Source organism: Hippoglossus stenolepis, chromosome 6 (assembly GCF_022539355.2).
Source record: "Hippoglossus stenolepis isolate QCI-W04-F060 chromosome 6, HSTE1.2, whole genome shotgun sequence".
Taxonomy (NCBI): domain Eukaryota; kingdom Metazoa; phylum Chordata; class Actinopteri; order Pleuronectiformes; family Pleuronectidae; genus Hippoglossus; species Hippoglossus stenolepis.
Window position 1 is genome coordinate 23,183,049 of NC_061488.1, and position 14,682 is coordinate 23,197,730.

The 14,682-nt window shown below is 41.5% G+C and overlaps 1 protein-coding gene and 1 long non-coding RNA gene across 2 annotated transcripts; both read right to left on the bottom strand.

Annotated features, from left to right (window-relative positions):
* Positions 1–140: 140 nt before the first annotated feature.
* Positions 141–9,988, bottom strand: sars1 (seryl-tRNA synthetase 1). The gene is made up of 11 exons (XM_035158878.2): positions 9,796–9,988; positions 8,741–8,811; positions 8,579–8,659; positions 7,560–7,718; positions 5,771–5,914; positions 5,485–5,640; positions 4,081–4,302; positions 3,696–3,825; positions 2,569–2,726; positions 1,862–1,991; positions 141–1,159 (listed from the first exon to the last, which is right to left on the bottom strand). The coding sequence occupies exons 1-11, from the start codon at positions 9,929–9,931 to the stop codon at positions 987–989; spliced, it is 1,560 nt and encodes a 519-aa protein (XP_035014769.2). The 5' UTR covers positions 9,932–9,988; the 3' UTR covers positions 141–986.
* Positions 9,989–12,972: 2,984 nt separating this feature from the next.
* On the bottom strand, positions 12,973–13,333 carry LOC118111402. The gene is made up of 2 exons (XR_004697087.1): positions 13,288–13,333; positions 12,973–13,136 (listed from the first exon to the last, which is right to left on the bottom strand). It is a non-coding gene; the product is annotated as an uncharacterized LOC118111402 (long non-coding RNA).
* Positions 13,334–14,682: the final 1,349 nt, after the last annotated feature.

Here is a 14,682-nt window from a genome sequence, read left to right on the forward strand (position 1 = left end):
ACCTGCAGGTCTTCCTTATTGCCTCTTATCAGATATGCAGTCTGCCTGGAAGAGTCATGGAAACATTCTGATGAACAGTAAATTAAATTTATACACGTGTAAAGGCAAGCAGACTCACAGAAAAACCAGCCACACAAATGTAACTTTTGTATCACCTGTATTTATTTGTTTAGTGAGTGCCACTTTGTCAATGCTCAATCATAGATATATATTTATATTCGCAAGTAGATTCAATGTCAGAGTCTTAATCCTTAGGTCGAGAGCAGCATAATGGTCAACAGTGACATCAAGCAAGTTGAGAATTGTGATCAGAGACAGCACTGAAGGGAAGCCTAATGCAGACAGTTAAAATACCTGTTGTTTTTTCTTTCCAACTTTAAATCCATTTCAGACCTGAAGTCACCACAGAAGAGTTGCAGGATTTAGTCTCAATAAAAGCTGATGAATGATGATTCCAGACAGTAAAAGATCAGTTGTACAAACCACCAAAACATTTGGAAACCACACTTTTTAATGATAAGAACAGATCCCAAAACACAGCTGGAAAACAACCCTGTGTACAATCAACACTTCATCTGCCAGAAATGTCCCTGCTGGATCTGCATACATGAACATGCTCTGTCCCCTCGGAGGGAAGTTTTATCTGTTTGTATTAGGCTCAATGTTGCTGCAGACGTGAGCGAAGTTAAGACAGGTGGTGAGTGCACTCTGAAGTGGACTGTGGATGGGTGACAGCACAGAGCGATCCCTTCTTGAGAGAATGAGGGGAGGAGCAGCTGAGATGAAAATAACACCATCCTGGTAGATAGACACAGATGGGATAGAGCCAGACCTTCAGTAATATCAAGTCCCAGCCTGGGAGATTCACTTCTCCATTTTTGAACCACTATCAAAGTTTGGGAGAAACGTCATCGCTGACTCGGCTCTAGTCCATCAGTTTCTATCTGTGAGGTTGGTGAAGCGACACAGTTGTTGTGTACTGGAGCCTATGAGTCGTTGACGGACATGCTCTCCATGGCGTTAGGCAGGTTCCGGTCTCCTCCACCCTGCTTCTTCTTCTTGCCTCCTCCTCCTCCTCCTTCCTGATGTTTCTTTGCTTTTTTAGACATCTCCTGATCAATAGGAGCGGGCTTGACAAACTTGATGATCTCTGTCAAACCTGGAGGACAGAAAACAAAACAAAAAAAGTGTTAAGGAAACTGACTTGTAAGTGTGTAGCTGGTTTACTGGTTCTCAGCATGCACTGTAGTGCAGCACCCAAGCATGTAGCTGTGGGTTCGCTCCTTTCTCTCATGAAGTGAAACAGTTTAACCTCTTAGGATTGACCAGTAAAAAGATCTATAGTATATATTTTTTTATTCAAAGTTGAAGCCTGAGCAGTAGAAATTAAATGATTCATGCTTATAGGCCACACTGATGTCAGACTGGATTTCCTGTGGTAGATTTGTTTTTTGTTTTTAATTGTGACTAAGGTACATACTGAGTATGACATTTTACGGTGTGAATAAAAAAGCTTGTGGGTGCCATCTGGTGGACAAACGTAATTTATCTATACTAAAATTCTTTTTACTTGTTGACATGCCCAGACACGAATACATATATATCTGCAGTCAGCTAATATAGGCCAATACATGGCCCAGGCAGATTTATGGGACTACTTCTAAATAAACCTTCTATTAGTTATTAGGTTTTTTACATTGAGCATTATCAGCATACACTCACCTTGGACAAAAACTTCACCAGAATTGAGATTTCGAAAAACCACTTACTCCTAATGATTCACTTTTCCCTCTAACAGCTATTGTTTAATCTGTGAAGGAACACTGCACACACCAGATGTTAAGAATGCAGAAGAGCTTACCTGGAGGCATGAAGTCCCTGAGCTTCTCTGGAATAATGATGCCTTCCTCGGTTTGGTAATTCTCCAGGATGGCACACATCACTCGAGTGGTCGCGCACATGGTGGCATTCAACATGTGCACAAACTCTGCCTGCAGAATATACAGACAGAGAGGAAGTAAATGGTCTGTATTTATATAGCGCTTTTCTAGTTTTGATCACCACTCAAAGCGCTTTACAGTACAGCTTTTACAATCACCCATTCATACACCCATTCATACAGTGCATCTTTGTGCAGCAGAGGTGTGTTAGAACATGCAGCCACAGAGGGGAAAACCCAGACATCAAGGTATATGAATGACATTTAGCATTCTGATCACATGGGTAAAGACAAGGCTGTCAATTAAACCAGCATCAAGTGGTTTTTATGTACTATGTTAATAAATCAGCTTTTTTTAAGTACAGTGGAGTAAAATGTTTTTGCGTCATGGAGAAAAAAAAAAAGGCCAAATCTCATTTCACTGGCTATAACTCGTTAATGCAGTCATCCACCCATGTCCATTCGGCTTTGCATGGACCCCAAATTTTGGACTGCGCTGATTGTACACGTTAACTGGGACAGTAACGAGGACACAAGTCTCAGTGGTCAACCCTTAACTGCCCAACTACAGCTGAGGCAGAATTAGCATCTCGGTTAGATAAACAGCTGCGTTGGAACTAAGCACTCACCTTGTCCATCATCTTCTTGGTCTGTCCGTAGCGGATGCGGAGGCGCCTGGCCTGGTAGTCAGTGCAGTTTGAGCAGGAGACCAGCTCTCTGAAAGCGCCTGAGCCAGGGAACCAGGCCTCCAGATCCAGCTTCTTACTTGCTGCATGATTCAGGGCACCTGAGATGACAAGCGGAAGCAGAAGTTGATGTCACGGTCGGATCATGACGCCAACTCTTGCTGTTCTGACAGCAGCTGGTGTTTAAGTGTCATCTGATGACTTTTGAACGGCCAACAGGTTTAATTTTACACAACATGAAAATAAAAATCTTTCTCAAAATAGGGAGTGTAGTTAACCAATACAACAATGTAGAGCTTCAACAAACAAAGGATTTTCAGGGTTGGGTTTGTTGTATAGAGTTTTTTCTACAACAACCTGTGCACATGTATGTATAGATGCAATGTTACATTATTTTAAAAAAATAAAACAGTACACTCATGCAAGGGCCCGAGAGTGCGACCATTTTGGTCACACATAAGACCAAGTATCTATGAACTGCGACTAAAAGTTTTCCTTGGTCGCAACGGTGCGCCAAACATTTAGCTGGTGTGTTACTGTATTTGATTGAGACGTGTCGCTTCCTCATCTCATGAGGATTTGGGAAATCAGTGGCAATACCCAGCCCTAGTTAAGAAACCACCCATGTATATGGGAACTGTCATGCAAAAGGTATAATAGGTGTATTATTACGGTGCCAAAAGGCACAGGGAAACTTTTTGGGTGCACCTAAATTATGTGCTGTTGCAACTAAATGATAAATTTAGTCTGGAGCCCTGCATGCAGATTTTTTACAGGGACCTTCTTCTCTTTGCTAACTTTCATTTTCACATTACACTCACTCAAAAAAGAGCAAGAATCTTGACTGTTGTCGTCTTGCTGAGAAACCAAAAACAACGATGACACTTGTTCATACATCATGGATCTATTTGACCTGATCTTGACCATTTTTAAAAGGCGGTGATGACACAAACCAAAGCAATAAAACTTTTGTATTTGTTTGTTTAGATGTGAGAAAGCTACTGTGTCTGTGTGTGTGTGTGTGTGTGTGTGTGTGTGTGTGTGTGTGTGTGTGTGTGTGTGTGTCCTACCAGAGACAATGTTGACGATGCGATAAGGAATTCCTAGCGTCTGGTAGAACTCCTCTGCTGTCCCTATCATCTCATCAAACATCTCCCATGATTTGCCATCATGTGGGGAGGCATACACAAACTGCTCAATCTAGGAGACAAAAAGGAAAACTTAATGGATCAACTGCATCGTTTACACAAACATACCAAAAGCAAAATCAGTGTCAATAAGTGAATGCTTTAAAAAAAAAAAAACATTTTATTATTATTCTCTTTCAAACTACTTCGGTCTGTGTTTGTTATAAAGTTTTGGTTACAGGAAATGATAAGAAGTTTTGACAAAGAGTTATTAGTTACGTACAGTATTTGAATTGTATTTCACTGACAATAATGGGACATTTCTGACCTTTTCAAACTGGTGCACCCTGAAGATCCCGCGGGTGTCTCGGCCATGGGAGCCCACTTCCTGTCTGAAGCAGGTGGAGAAGCCGGCGTAGCGGATGGGCAGGTCCTCGGGTTTGAGCCACTCGTCCCTCAGGAAGGCTGCGATGGGCTGCTCAGAGGTGGCAATGAGGTACTTCTCATCTACGGAGTTGTCGTCTGACTTCTCACTGCCTTTACCGATGACCTGGAAAATGTAACAGTGGACAGAAATCCATTGATCCAGCTGACTGTGAATGACCAAACTTTTGCAGATTTGCAAAATATAAACACATTGCATATGCAGCTCATGGTCCGAAATACCACAGTTGTACAATGAAATTCATTAAACTTCCCCGAAAAACTAGTCAGAGAGCTGGAATACAATAGACATACCTCATTTGCCTTTATAGCAGATATATATTCACATCATTAAACAAAAGCAGGATGGTTGCTTAAAGTTTAGGTTAGTTTACTGGGAATGGCTTAAGATGCAGGATTTAAAAAAAATAGGACAATGTTTAATATCCCTTGCTTGAATGTTCTCTGAACTATATTGATGATAACTTGCCGACCAGCAGCAAATGTCAAGGATCACCAGATGTTAGCAACCAGTGGAAGATCGGGACAGACATGATATGTGTACCTGCCAGAGTTAGCTATGCAGCACTGTATATTTTCCTAGAGAAGAGTTTAGCCTTCCTGACTTTAGGTTTATCCTTCTCTCAATTTTAAGACACATCATCAGTAGTGGACCCCAGGATCATGGGATATTTTGGCCATTATCATTATATACTCTCTTCTGAGGAAGGCCCCGTCGTGGTCGACCGAGTCCTGGGGTGTGTCCCATAGCCTATCAAGTTTTGTTTTTAAGGCTTTTGGGTTAATGTTTTGTAGTTTCCCCGTTTTCTTGAAATTACAAATCACTATCAAGAGCTAGATGTCATTGTATTTGGACTTTAATCTGCTTGTTTAAAGCATCACAAGGTATCCCAAGTCTGGCCAATCAGGTCGGGGGTCCTGGCCTCTCTTGATATTTCTTCCTACAGCTGCTGTAGACATCTTGATGGTTAATTTTCTAGGTTACATACACCATACAACTTCAGGTTACCATAACTATCTAGAGCTGGTTTCTGTAGAAAAGTAAGATAACTAGTATGTCAGTGATAGACTCTTTACTCATGGTGCAATTCTTTTTTCGGGGGGGGACCTTCAAGAGCTATATTGCTGGAAACTTTACATCATTATATGTTTTTTTGAGGTCTAATCCATCTGTAATATTGTCAGTGTTAAGTATTATATTATATAATATAGTATTATAACTTATTTCACTTACATTAAAAGATGGATCATGGTACTATTATATTAGCACGCCCCACCCCTCACAAACCTTGTAAAGCTCATCGTCAAACTGGCTGAGCTGGGCGACTTCCTGCATGACCTCTTTCCTCATGAAGAAGGGTGTGTAGAGCATTGTATAACTCTTGCTGTACAGGATCCTTAAGGCGTAGTTGATCAGAGCCTGCTCCAGGAAAACCAGAGGGCCCTAAACGACAACACAGGAAAGGAAAACAACTCAACAGCTGGTCTCTTGGGTTGAGATATGTGCACTGGTTTTCTTGTTTGTATGACGCATGTCTGTCCATACATGCGTCTGAGCTTGTATTTTAACTCACCTTCAAAAAGTAACCTCTGCTGCCGGCCACAACAGCTCCCTTCTCGCCCTCAAAACCATCGATCATGACCACCAGGTCGACATGGGAGTACTTCTTCTGGACAGTGCAGTCACCCCAGGTGCGCTCTACCCTGTTGTCTGCATCCTGTCAGGAGGGGAGACAGGAGAAACAGTCAAATTTGTTATGCGGTTCGAAGAAGCCAATTCTCTACTCGCACCATGTACTGTGACGTACTTACGCTTTCTGCACTGCCCGTCGGTTCACTTCCTGTCGACACTAGACTGTTTCTCGTGTCCAACTTGATCTCAACACAGTGTTTGCTCGTATTTCACTATCTGTTTTCACTCTCACAGTATATATCGTAAATAGTATATACCGTCCATATGTTGTATATAGAGTTCGTTTTTAGCATTTTTTTATAATTTCTTTACTGTCTGTAAATAGTGTGGTTAGCCAGTGAGCCAAGCTATGAAGAAAAACACTGTCAAGTTTATGAGGAGGCAGGTCAGCTCTACAAAGTATTGCTCAGTTCCTCTTTGCTCTACATTGGCTAAATTCTCCTGCGTGAGCTTCCACTCTTTTCCAGCTGATGCTGATCTTAGGGTAAAATGGGGAGTCAACATTCGAAGGGAAGGGTTGACTGTCACCAATCGGTCTAGGGAATTGGTCACCAACCTTCTCAAGGCCAAGATCACTTTTTAATTTGAATCGTAAGCCAAGATCTACCACCCAAATATCTTCCAAATATAAATATCCTTTACAGAAAGTGCAAAAATAACAATTTTTGCAATTTCTGTAAAAGACTCGATGTAAAAGCACTCCAGCATTTGACTTTCTGAATCCATCATTTGTTTTAACAGGGCTTTGATTGTTATCGCAAGACCGGAAGATGTACGTCTTCATACCGTAGTGTCCTGACATTCAGTTTAGTAAATAATAAACTTGTATTCAAGGAAATGCAGTAGATAAACCAGCAGCTCCACCGCCAGTAGTGGACACGCTGTCAGTGTGAAGAACAGACTACTGACATACAGCTGGTCTGCAGAGCGTTACAGGGATCGACAGTGAAGAGATGGCTGACGACCACTGGTCTAGGGTGTGTGGCAGGTATTTTCTACCAGAGGATAAGATCGAAACTCTGAGTGGATTTCATCATCTTAGAAAAGGGGCCTTGTCTGTGTTAACCACGCTATTTACAGACACTAAAAAACGATAAAAAAATGCTAACAACGAACTCTATATACAAAATATGAACGGTAGACACTATTCACAATATATAAGAAGCTCACTGTGAAAGTGAAAAAAGATCAAGTTGGACACAGGAGTAAAAGTCTGGCGTCAGGAAGTGAACCAACGGGCAGTCCGGAAGGCGGAAGTACGTCATCAGAGAATTAGATGATTGGCAGAAACTTTTTTAGATTAATTTAGATAACTATTAATTTGTCAAGCAAAAATGCCAAACACTGTCTGGTTGGCAATTTGTCTCTCTCTAGTATTACGGTAAATGGAATATAATTTAGCTTGGAGCAAATTACTCAGCTGTTACTTTTTATTATTTTTGTTTTGCATGTCAGGGTTTATTTTGAATGACAGACTCCATTCTCCTGAACGTGAATGATACCATTCTTGCACAAACCTGCATGAAGATCTTCTGCCATTCTTCAAAACGTATGTATTATTCAATCCACTTAATTGTTGAAGATTTTGTCAATGAGTGGGACAATAAATTAACAGTAGATTATCAACTTAAATTGCATTATTAAATCAAAGTCATGTTATCAACCCCCACCTCGTCATTGCTGATGGGCACAGATGGGTGCAAAAGATTGCCGACCTCCCTCTGGTACTCAAAGCGCTCCGCCTCCAGCCTTATCCTCTCACTGTCCGTTTTCTCCATCGCCTCGTCCACCAACATACGCACCTTTTTGATCTGGGTTACTGTCAGGGCCTGACACAGACAAAAAAATATGTAAACAAGCAAGGAATTAAAAGACAGATATAAAGATATGTAGGTAGTTCTTCGTCACACCCCCACAGATTCATATAATAAGGTGCAAAAATGCCACCATTCAGGTTTGGGCTGTAACGATTCTTGAACCAAAACCGAAAACGCGGTCCACGGTTGCTCTGTTTGCGATACGCGAAGACGGAACCGTGAAATGTCTCCCTGCCAAACCCCACAGGCTGCCACAGCAGCAGGTGCAGCCTTTTGGGTTTATGTGTGTTCAATCACAACCCCGTAACTTCAGAGCAAAGAGTGTGGAGGTCGGAGAGGACACACACAAGTGTGTTGTAAACCCTGCTTGTTCTCGCTACTCAGGAGCAGACGCCTTGTCTCTGAAGACGGAGTCAGGAGGAAATCAGGTGTCGGAGTCAGGTGCATTGTTTATTCTTTATGGACTTTCCCTGGAGTTTTTTGTTTCATCTGTTTTTCATTGTTTGAACTAAATTGAAATGAACTATGTTGGGCTTGTGGGGAGACTGATCCGGACTTTGGAAATATATGGACTGAACTCTGGACATTGAGACTGTGGGAGACAGTGTTTCCTATTCTTTGGTCATTTTGGTTTATGTAGTTTTATGTGAAGACAAGTACAACATGTTCTTTAGTGTTCTTCTCTTTCCGGTTCCAAATTTTGGTGTTTCAATAAAACCCAGAAATATGTCCCCGCTTTTCCTTATGGACCCACTACATCCCCCTTCAAAAAAAACCAAAATAAACTGAGGTATCAGCCAAACCGTGGGTTTGAAGTATCGTTACAGCCGTACTTCCGGTAGAGTAAGAGCTTAAAGCGAAGACAACCATACCGATAGTGTTTCAGCTGTTAGGGACTCAAGGTTCTGTGCTTCTTCAGGTACAGCCTCATCCTCCCCAACTGGCTCCTTCTTCTGCATTCACAACAAATAAGTATATGTAAGGGTGCAAATAAACTGGACATATTCCAAACTTCTGTGCTGCTGCTGCTGTACCTTCATTTTCTCCCCGATGTTCTTGCTGCAGAGGTTCTTTGCCTTGTTGAGGTTGTCTGAGGTGAAGCGACCTGTTAATGGGCACAGTCATTCAGTCAGTGCACTGTCAGTAGATGTGTGGGAGACAACTGCAGTAGCAGGGCTCCTGCTGAAAGGGGTTACTCTCAGTAACAACCTACACTCATACAGTCAAAAGCCAACATGGACCACAGTGCCCTGACAGCATCAATCGTATCATACTCTGGATCAGACTGACGCTGTCCGTAGCTCCACTGCAGGGCGAGGTGGACCTGACATGTTGCAGACTGGGATTGCATCAGATTGCACGCTACCATCCAGCATCGCTAAGCTAACACAGCCTTCACTTTAGTTAACACTTATGGGAACGTGTGATAAACCAGTAATTGGTACCTCATCCATTATAACCCTGAAATCAAGTAGCTACCTTTGAGTATGTGGAGGGTAACGATTCGGCTCATAAGAATTAGCCGAAAGGTGCTAGCTATGCTAACATTAGCCACATTGCTGCTTGCTATCATCTTGCTGTAGTGAGAACGTCCAATCAGACTTCATTCAAATCTGCGCTTTAAATGTTAGCTTAACTTACTGACAATCATCACCACCTATACAAGTTGGTTTTTTAGAATACTGACAAATGATTTGTCAGTGATCAATTCGGCATCTTAACAATGCACCAAACATACTTGTATTTACTATTTCAATGATAAACATTTCTCGCAGTCCACTGCAGCGGAGCGGACGCGTCACTGCTGCGGTGGTGCAGATTCACAATAAAAGTATATTCACAGGGGCTGTTTTTGTATTTCAGGAAACCGAATGAAAGACTAGGTCCTAAACACATGGGAAGTCGTTTTAAATCCTAGGCGAGTGTGACTGTCGGCTGTCTTCAGATGCTAGCGATATAATTGACCGGATTTCTAATGGAGTTGGGCGTGGGCTACTCTCCGCTGACGTTGAGCTAACGTTAGCATCTGTAGCCGCCGCGCTAACGTTAGCTTCTATGAGGGAGACACGCGAAAGGAAGCGGCGCTTACATTTCCTCCACTCTGTGTCCGCAGCCACCAGTTTGTCCACGAGTGTGACATCTTTGAACCGCTTCCTCTGGACCTCACGGATGGCCTCGGGGTCTCCGCCTTTGTCTGTCCGGAACAGGTCCAAGTCGAGCACCATGTTTGCTGCAGGTTTCCACGTTGTCAGCCTGACAGAGTCTGAATGAGCTCACAGCGGTGCGGTACTACAGCCAGGGTTGCCAGAGCTTCTTGCTCCGCTAACAAATCCGTAACCACAAGTTCAAACCGCCTAATCGTGACATTAGTTTATCATAAGCTCTCCCCAAGAAACAAACCCAAACACCGTAAGATATGTTATCATTCTGTTGTTGATGTTTAGTCAAAATCATTTTTGAGAGCAAGAATTTAGGTTTTCTTTTCAGCCAACCTGGCAACTTACGTCAGCAAAACTTCATGTACAGTTTTTTTTATATATTTAAAAACATTAAATGGCCAATTTCACAGTTTTTACAGTGATAAACACAAGAATTAACTAGATGAACCGCAGTTGACCTTACTTAAATATAGTAGTTAATTATGTCTTCACCTGCATTTGTTTGTTTGTTTGTTTGTTTGTTAGCAGGATTACACAAAAACTACTCAACTGATTTCCCTGTTTAGGTGACTGATATCTGAGTGTGTGCAATTTGGTGCAGGTCCAAATAAAATCCAGATCTAGTGTGTTTAAATGAAGGGGAGTGTTGGGCCTTGGCAGAGGTATGAGCTCTACGTGTGCTATTCTAATTACAACATAGATCTGTCGACCGAGAAGATTCTTCGTCCAATGTGCATGCCAACAGTCAAACCACAAAACCTAAAGTACAATAGAAACATCAAACGTCAGTACTATGCCATTTGGGAGGGAGCAGTAAGTCATGTCTCTAGAAGTCATGTCAAGATTGATATTATTTCTCTTTAGCTTTATGACAATATGCTTACTGAGCAGGCAGAGCAGTCCTGTGGAGAGTGGGAGGAGAGCTGGGGTGCTTAAACTGAGCTTGATGACAGACAGATGTGGAGATGAGTCAGGAGCAGGTGACCCAGGCCCATTATACACATGTTGCCTTTAGGTGGGGTCATGATTACCATGTTCACTTGAATTTGGGTTTCTGCAGGTTTCAACAAGTAAAATTTAAGACTTTTAAAGACGTTTTTAAGACCATAATTACATAAATGTAATTTAAGACCTCTAAGAGTCCCAGAATTACCTACACTTCATCATAATTGATAATAGGTGAAGTAGTCGGATACAGAATAATTGATATATCACAAACTACAGGTAGAGACAGTATCTATAGTCTGACTGGGTGAGTGTCTACTCAACTAGTTCAGTTCCATGTTGGTCTTGTTTGTAGTTTTATTACAGTGTATTGTGATGATGCATGCCGACAAAACGTTTCTTTAAAAAAGTTTTTTTAAAAGTACGTTAAGGAGATAGCGTAAAATGAATATCAACATAATTAAGATCTAGTATCAAATACTTCAACATATTTAAGAATTTTTAAGCCCTAAAATTAAGATTTTTTAATTGAAGGTAAAGGTATGATTGGTAAGTTCACTCTGAAACACTTTTTATCTTATTTGTTGAAATCCTCTTCACATCCCAATAGTCAATAAATTAATTTGTCTGGAAAAAAGCCAGTGTCTGTGGCCAGTATTACACCCAATTGATAATTTAATTGGGACCAAATTAAAAGGGGTGGTTACCTGTCTGTCACTCACCAAACTGCCTGTTGACACGCACCCTGCTTCTGCTCTTACAACGCATGACTGGAGTCTTCAGCTGTCAATGTCAATTATATTCATATAGCACATCTAACCAAAGTGCTTCACAAGAATAATGGTACAACAAGAGGACAGTAACACGTAATACATCATAGTGCAAGTAGTAAAATAAAATAGGAACGAAAGTAGAATAATTAAAATTAAATAAAATGTAAGATATACGTTAAAGTAAATAAAATCAACTGGGATAAAAACATACTCATCTCAAGGTGGGGGGGAGGGGGTTCGGAGGCTGGACTGGTACCAGCTGGGTGGGGCTGAGAGATGAGTGCGATCCCCAATGACTCATACGGGGGAGGAAGTACGAAACGAGACGTTTCGATAACATTTCTTAGAATGGACTGAGTGAAAAAGTCCGCAGAGTGACTGTTTTCATACTTTGAGGGTACCTGCTGACCCCCTTCAAGTAATTAGGGATAGTAAAAGCCCAGAATATGTATTTGACACAATATGGGCCCTTTATAAGTTATCAATAAAATTATTAAATCGATCCTGTGACGAACAGGAAGCCAGTGGAGAGAGCACAATACAGGTGTGATATAGTCTCCGTTTTTCATCCTAGTCAGGAGGCGAGCAGCAGCATTTTGGACGAGCTGCAGGCGTTTAATAGACGATTGGTCTAAGCCCACATACAGGGAATTACAGTAATCAAGACAGGATGTTATGAAGGCATGGATCACCCTGTCTAGGTCTTTTTGTGGGAGATAGGCCTTTACCTTGGCTATGAGTCTTAGTTGGAAAAAGCTACACCTGACAACTGAGGAAATTTGCTTGTCGAAATTTCACCCTGTCAAAATGAACACCAAGACTCTTTACAGTGGAGTGAATATTAGGAGCCAGGGGGCCAAGGGTGCCCACATCTTGCACTTCTGATTGTCCAAATACAATAACCTCAGTCTTATTTTCATTTAATTTGAGGAAGTTTGAATTCATCCATGATTTTATGTTATTTAAGCCGTCAAGCTGGGGCTGCAGTGAAGTCTTACTTTTAAGGTCCAGGGGCAAGTATAATTTTATCATTCATCACTTCTCATGTGACATCTTGCCAGCAAATCATGCTTGTGATGAGCATGACGTGACGACTACAGCGCACCCAGTTGGCTACAGTTGACAAAAATCTACAAATTTTGCTTGATTGTTTTACTGATTAGTCAGTCTCCAGCATTTGCTTAATCACATGAAACTACTATACGTTGTTTTATAATCTTATGCAATGATTTGCTGACTTGCAAGATACATTCGACTTTGTAACGGAGGGAACTTCATTCCTAGTAGTTGTAAGCATATTTTAAATATTGCACAATTGGGGTTTTGTATTAATTGCCCTTTAACAAATATTTTAACTATGCCCATAAATAACGGCACTTCACACTTTTATAACAGTATTGGCACTTTATTAGCAGGATTTGCACAAAGCATTTTTGCACATTACATATTTGCAATCATTATTTATTGTTTATTATCGTGTTTGTGACTTGTTGTGGTTTGACCAGTGATTGAGCGGTCGTCTTTCAGGCGCTGCGGTGTGTAGTCGGCTCCGTCTGAAAGAGGAGGCAGTTAGAGTAAGTATACGACAACGCCGGTTATAGAAACATATATGCATAATTGATGAACTAAAGTTAAATGTGTGTGCATCTGTGTAAGTGTGGTTGAAGTAGTTTGGTGTATGTTAAAGTGTGCATAAACACTCACCTGTCCTTCCCTCTGTCCGCTCCAGTGTGTTACATTCAAAACAGTCCCCCGGGGAACGAACACCAGATAAACGTTCCGGGAGAGACCAAGTGGGAGGATAGGCGAGGGGGTGCTCTATAGTTGGTGTATATTTTATATTTATAGTATTTGTATGTGGGGATATGGTTTTGGGGTTAATTGACTGCAGTAGTGTATATTTACTGTAAATATGATGTTTAATAAGTGCTTTACAAAATTGTGCCTAAAAATCTAGCAGATACTAAGAATGAACACCTGGTGATCGTAACTTCCAATTAGGTTAACCAGTGGCACAGTATTTAAGGTCCTAGTTTACCATCATCTTTTTTTGTTGCTGCTTTGATCATCTTTGGTTGTTGTCATTTTTTGTCCTTGCTGCTAAAAAATAAATAATTCTTCACGTTGATTGGTACACCTTACCATCGTTTCTTGCTCATTTTCTACTGCATCATCCAGCCGCTAATGGTCATTGTAACAGACTTCTCATTGACTTTCAAGAATCATGCCCAAAGCTCATATCTACGGGGTGATGCACCGAAGCATCGCTTAGCCATGGTCATGTGACCATGATTTTGAAACACATTTCAGAGCAGTATTTCAAAAAAACTGGGCATCGGAATTTCGACACAGCTTGGAAACGTTGGGAGTGAGCGTCCCATCCTTACTCTGGGCGTGTACAATAATTTTAAGCTTCTGATACGATACTTAAACATTTCCCATCTGGCAACGCTGTACACCACTGAAGTTAGAGTCACTGAAAAGTGGGCTTCTTGCAGTTGTCAGTGCGTGTTCATTTGTTATGGGGGCGTAAGCGTTGACGAGAGGGCTGATGGGTAGGGCTGGGATGTATCGGTTGCTTTTTTTCAAAGTGTAGCCTGCTCTTGCTAGCTTGTTCAGGTTTACCTAGCTGTCCTGTAAATGTTCACAGTTGTGTATGAGCCACACCAGTCGTGGCTGTAGTTACTGCAGTATGCACGACAGTGTTACGACAGGCACGGAAGTTGTACGACAGGCTGCCTGAAAGGGTTTGTTGTTGTGCTGCGAGTGCTGTCGAAGTTATGTGCGTCACAATAAAGTTAACTGTCTCAACTGAAGTCGCCAGTTCACCATAATTCTGGTAAGTCAGAAGTCTGCGAGTCATTAGACATAACATTCACCTCTTTTGGTATTCCTGACCTTGGACCTCGAAATGTTCTCAATAGTCAGAGCTCAGGAGTTGTGAGGTGTTCATGCTGATGACTTCAGAGGTGGTGGAGGTCACAGAGGTTCATCTTTCACTGGATGATGATAAGTTAATGTATTGTAAGTTTAGTAGTGCATAGTTTTGCCGGTTTAATTCTAGATTAAGTCTGAGAAAAAATGCTGTGGAGCCTCAAC

Bases quoted from the DNA above. Each gene is read 5' to 3' on its own strand.
- sars1 (XM_035158878.2), bottom strand. From the start codon at position 9,931: ATGGTGCTCGACTTGGACCTGTTCCGGACAGACAAAGGCGGAGACCCC. The intron at 4,303-5,484 runs GTTTGTGAGGGG...TACATTTTCCAG, and splicing joins TTGACGATGAGCTTTACAAG to GTCATCGGTAAAGGCAGTGA. The intron at 1,160-1,861 runs GTAAGCTCTTCT...TCTGTCCTCCAG, and splicing joins CAGGGACTTCATGCCTCCAG to GTTTGACAGAGATCATCAAG.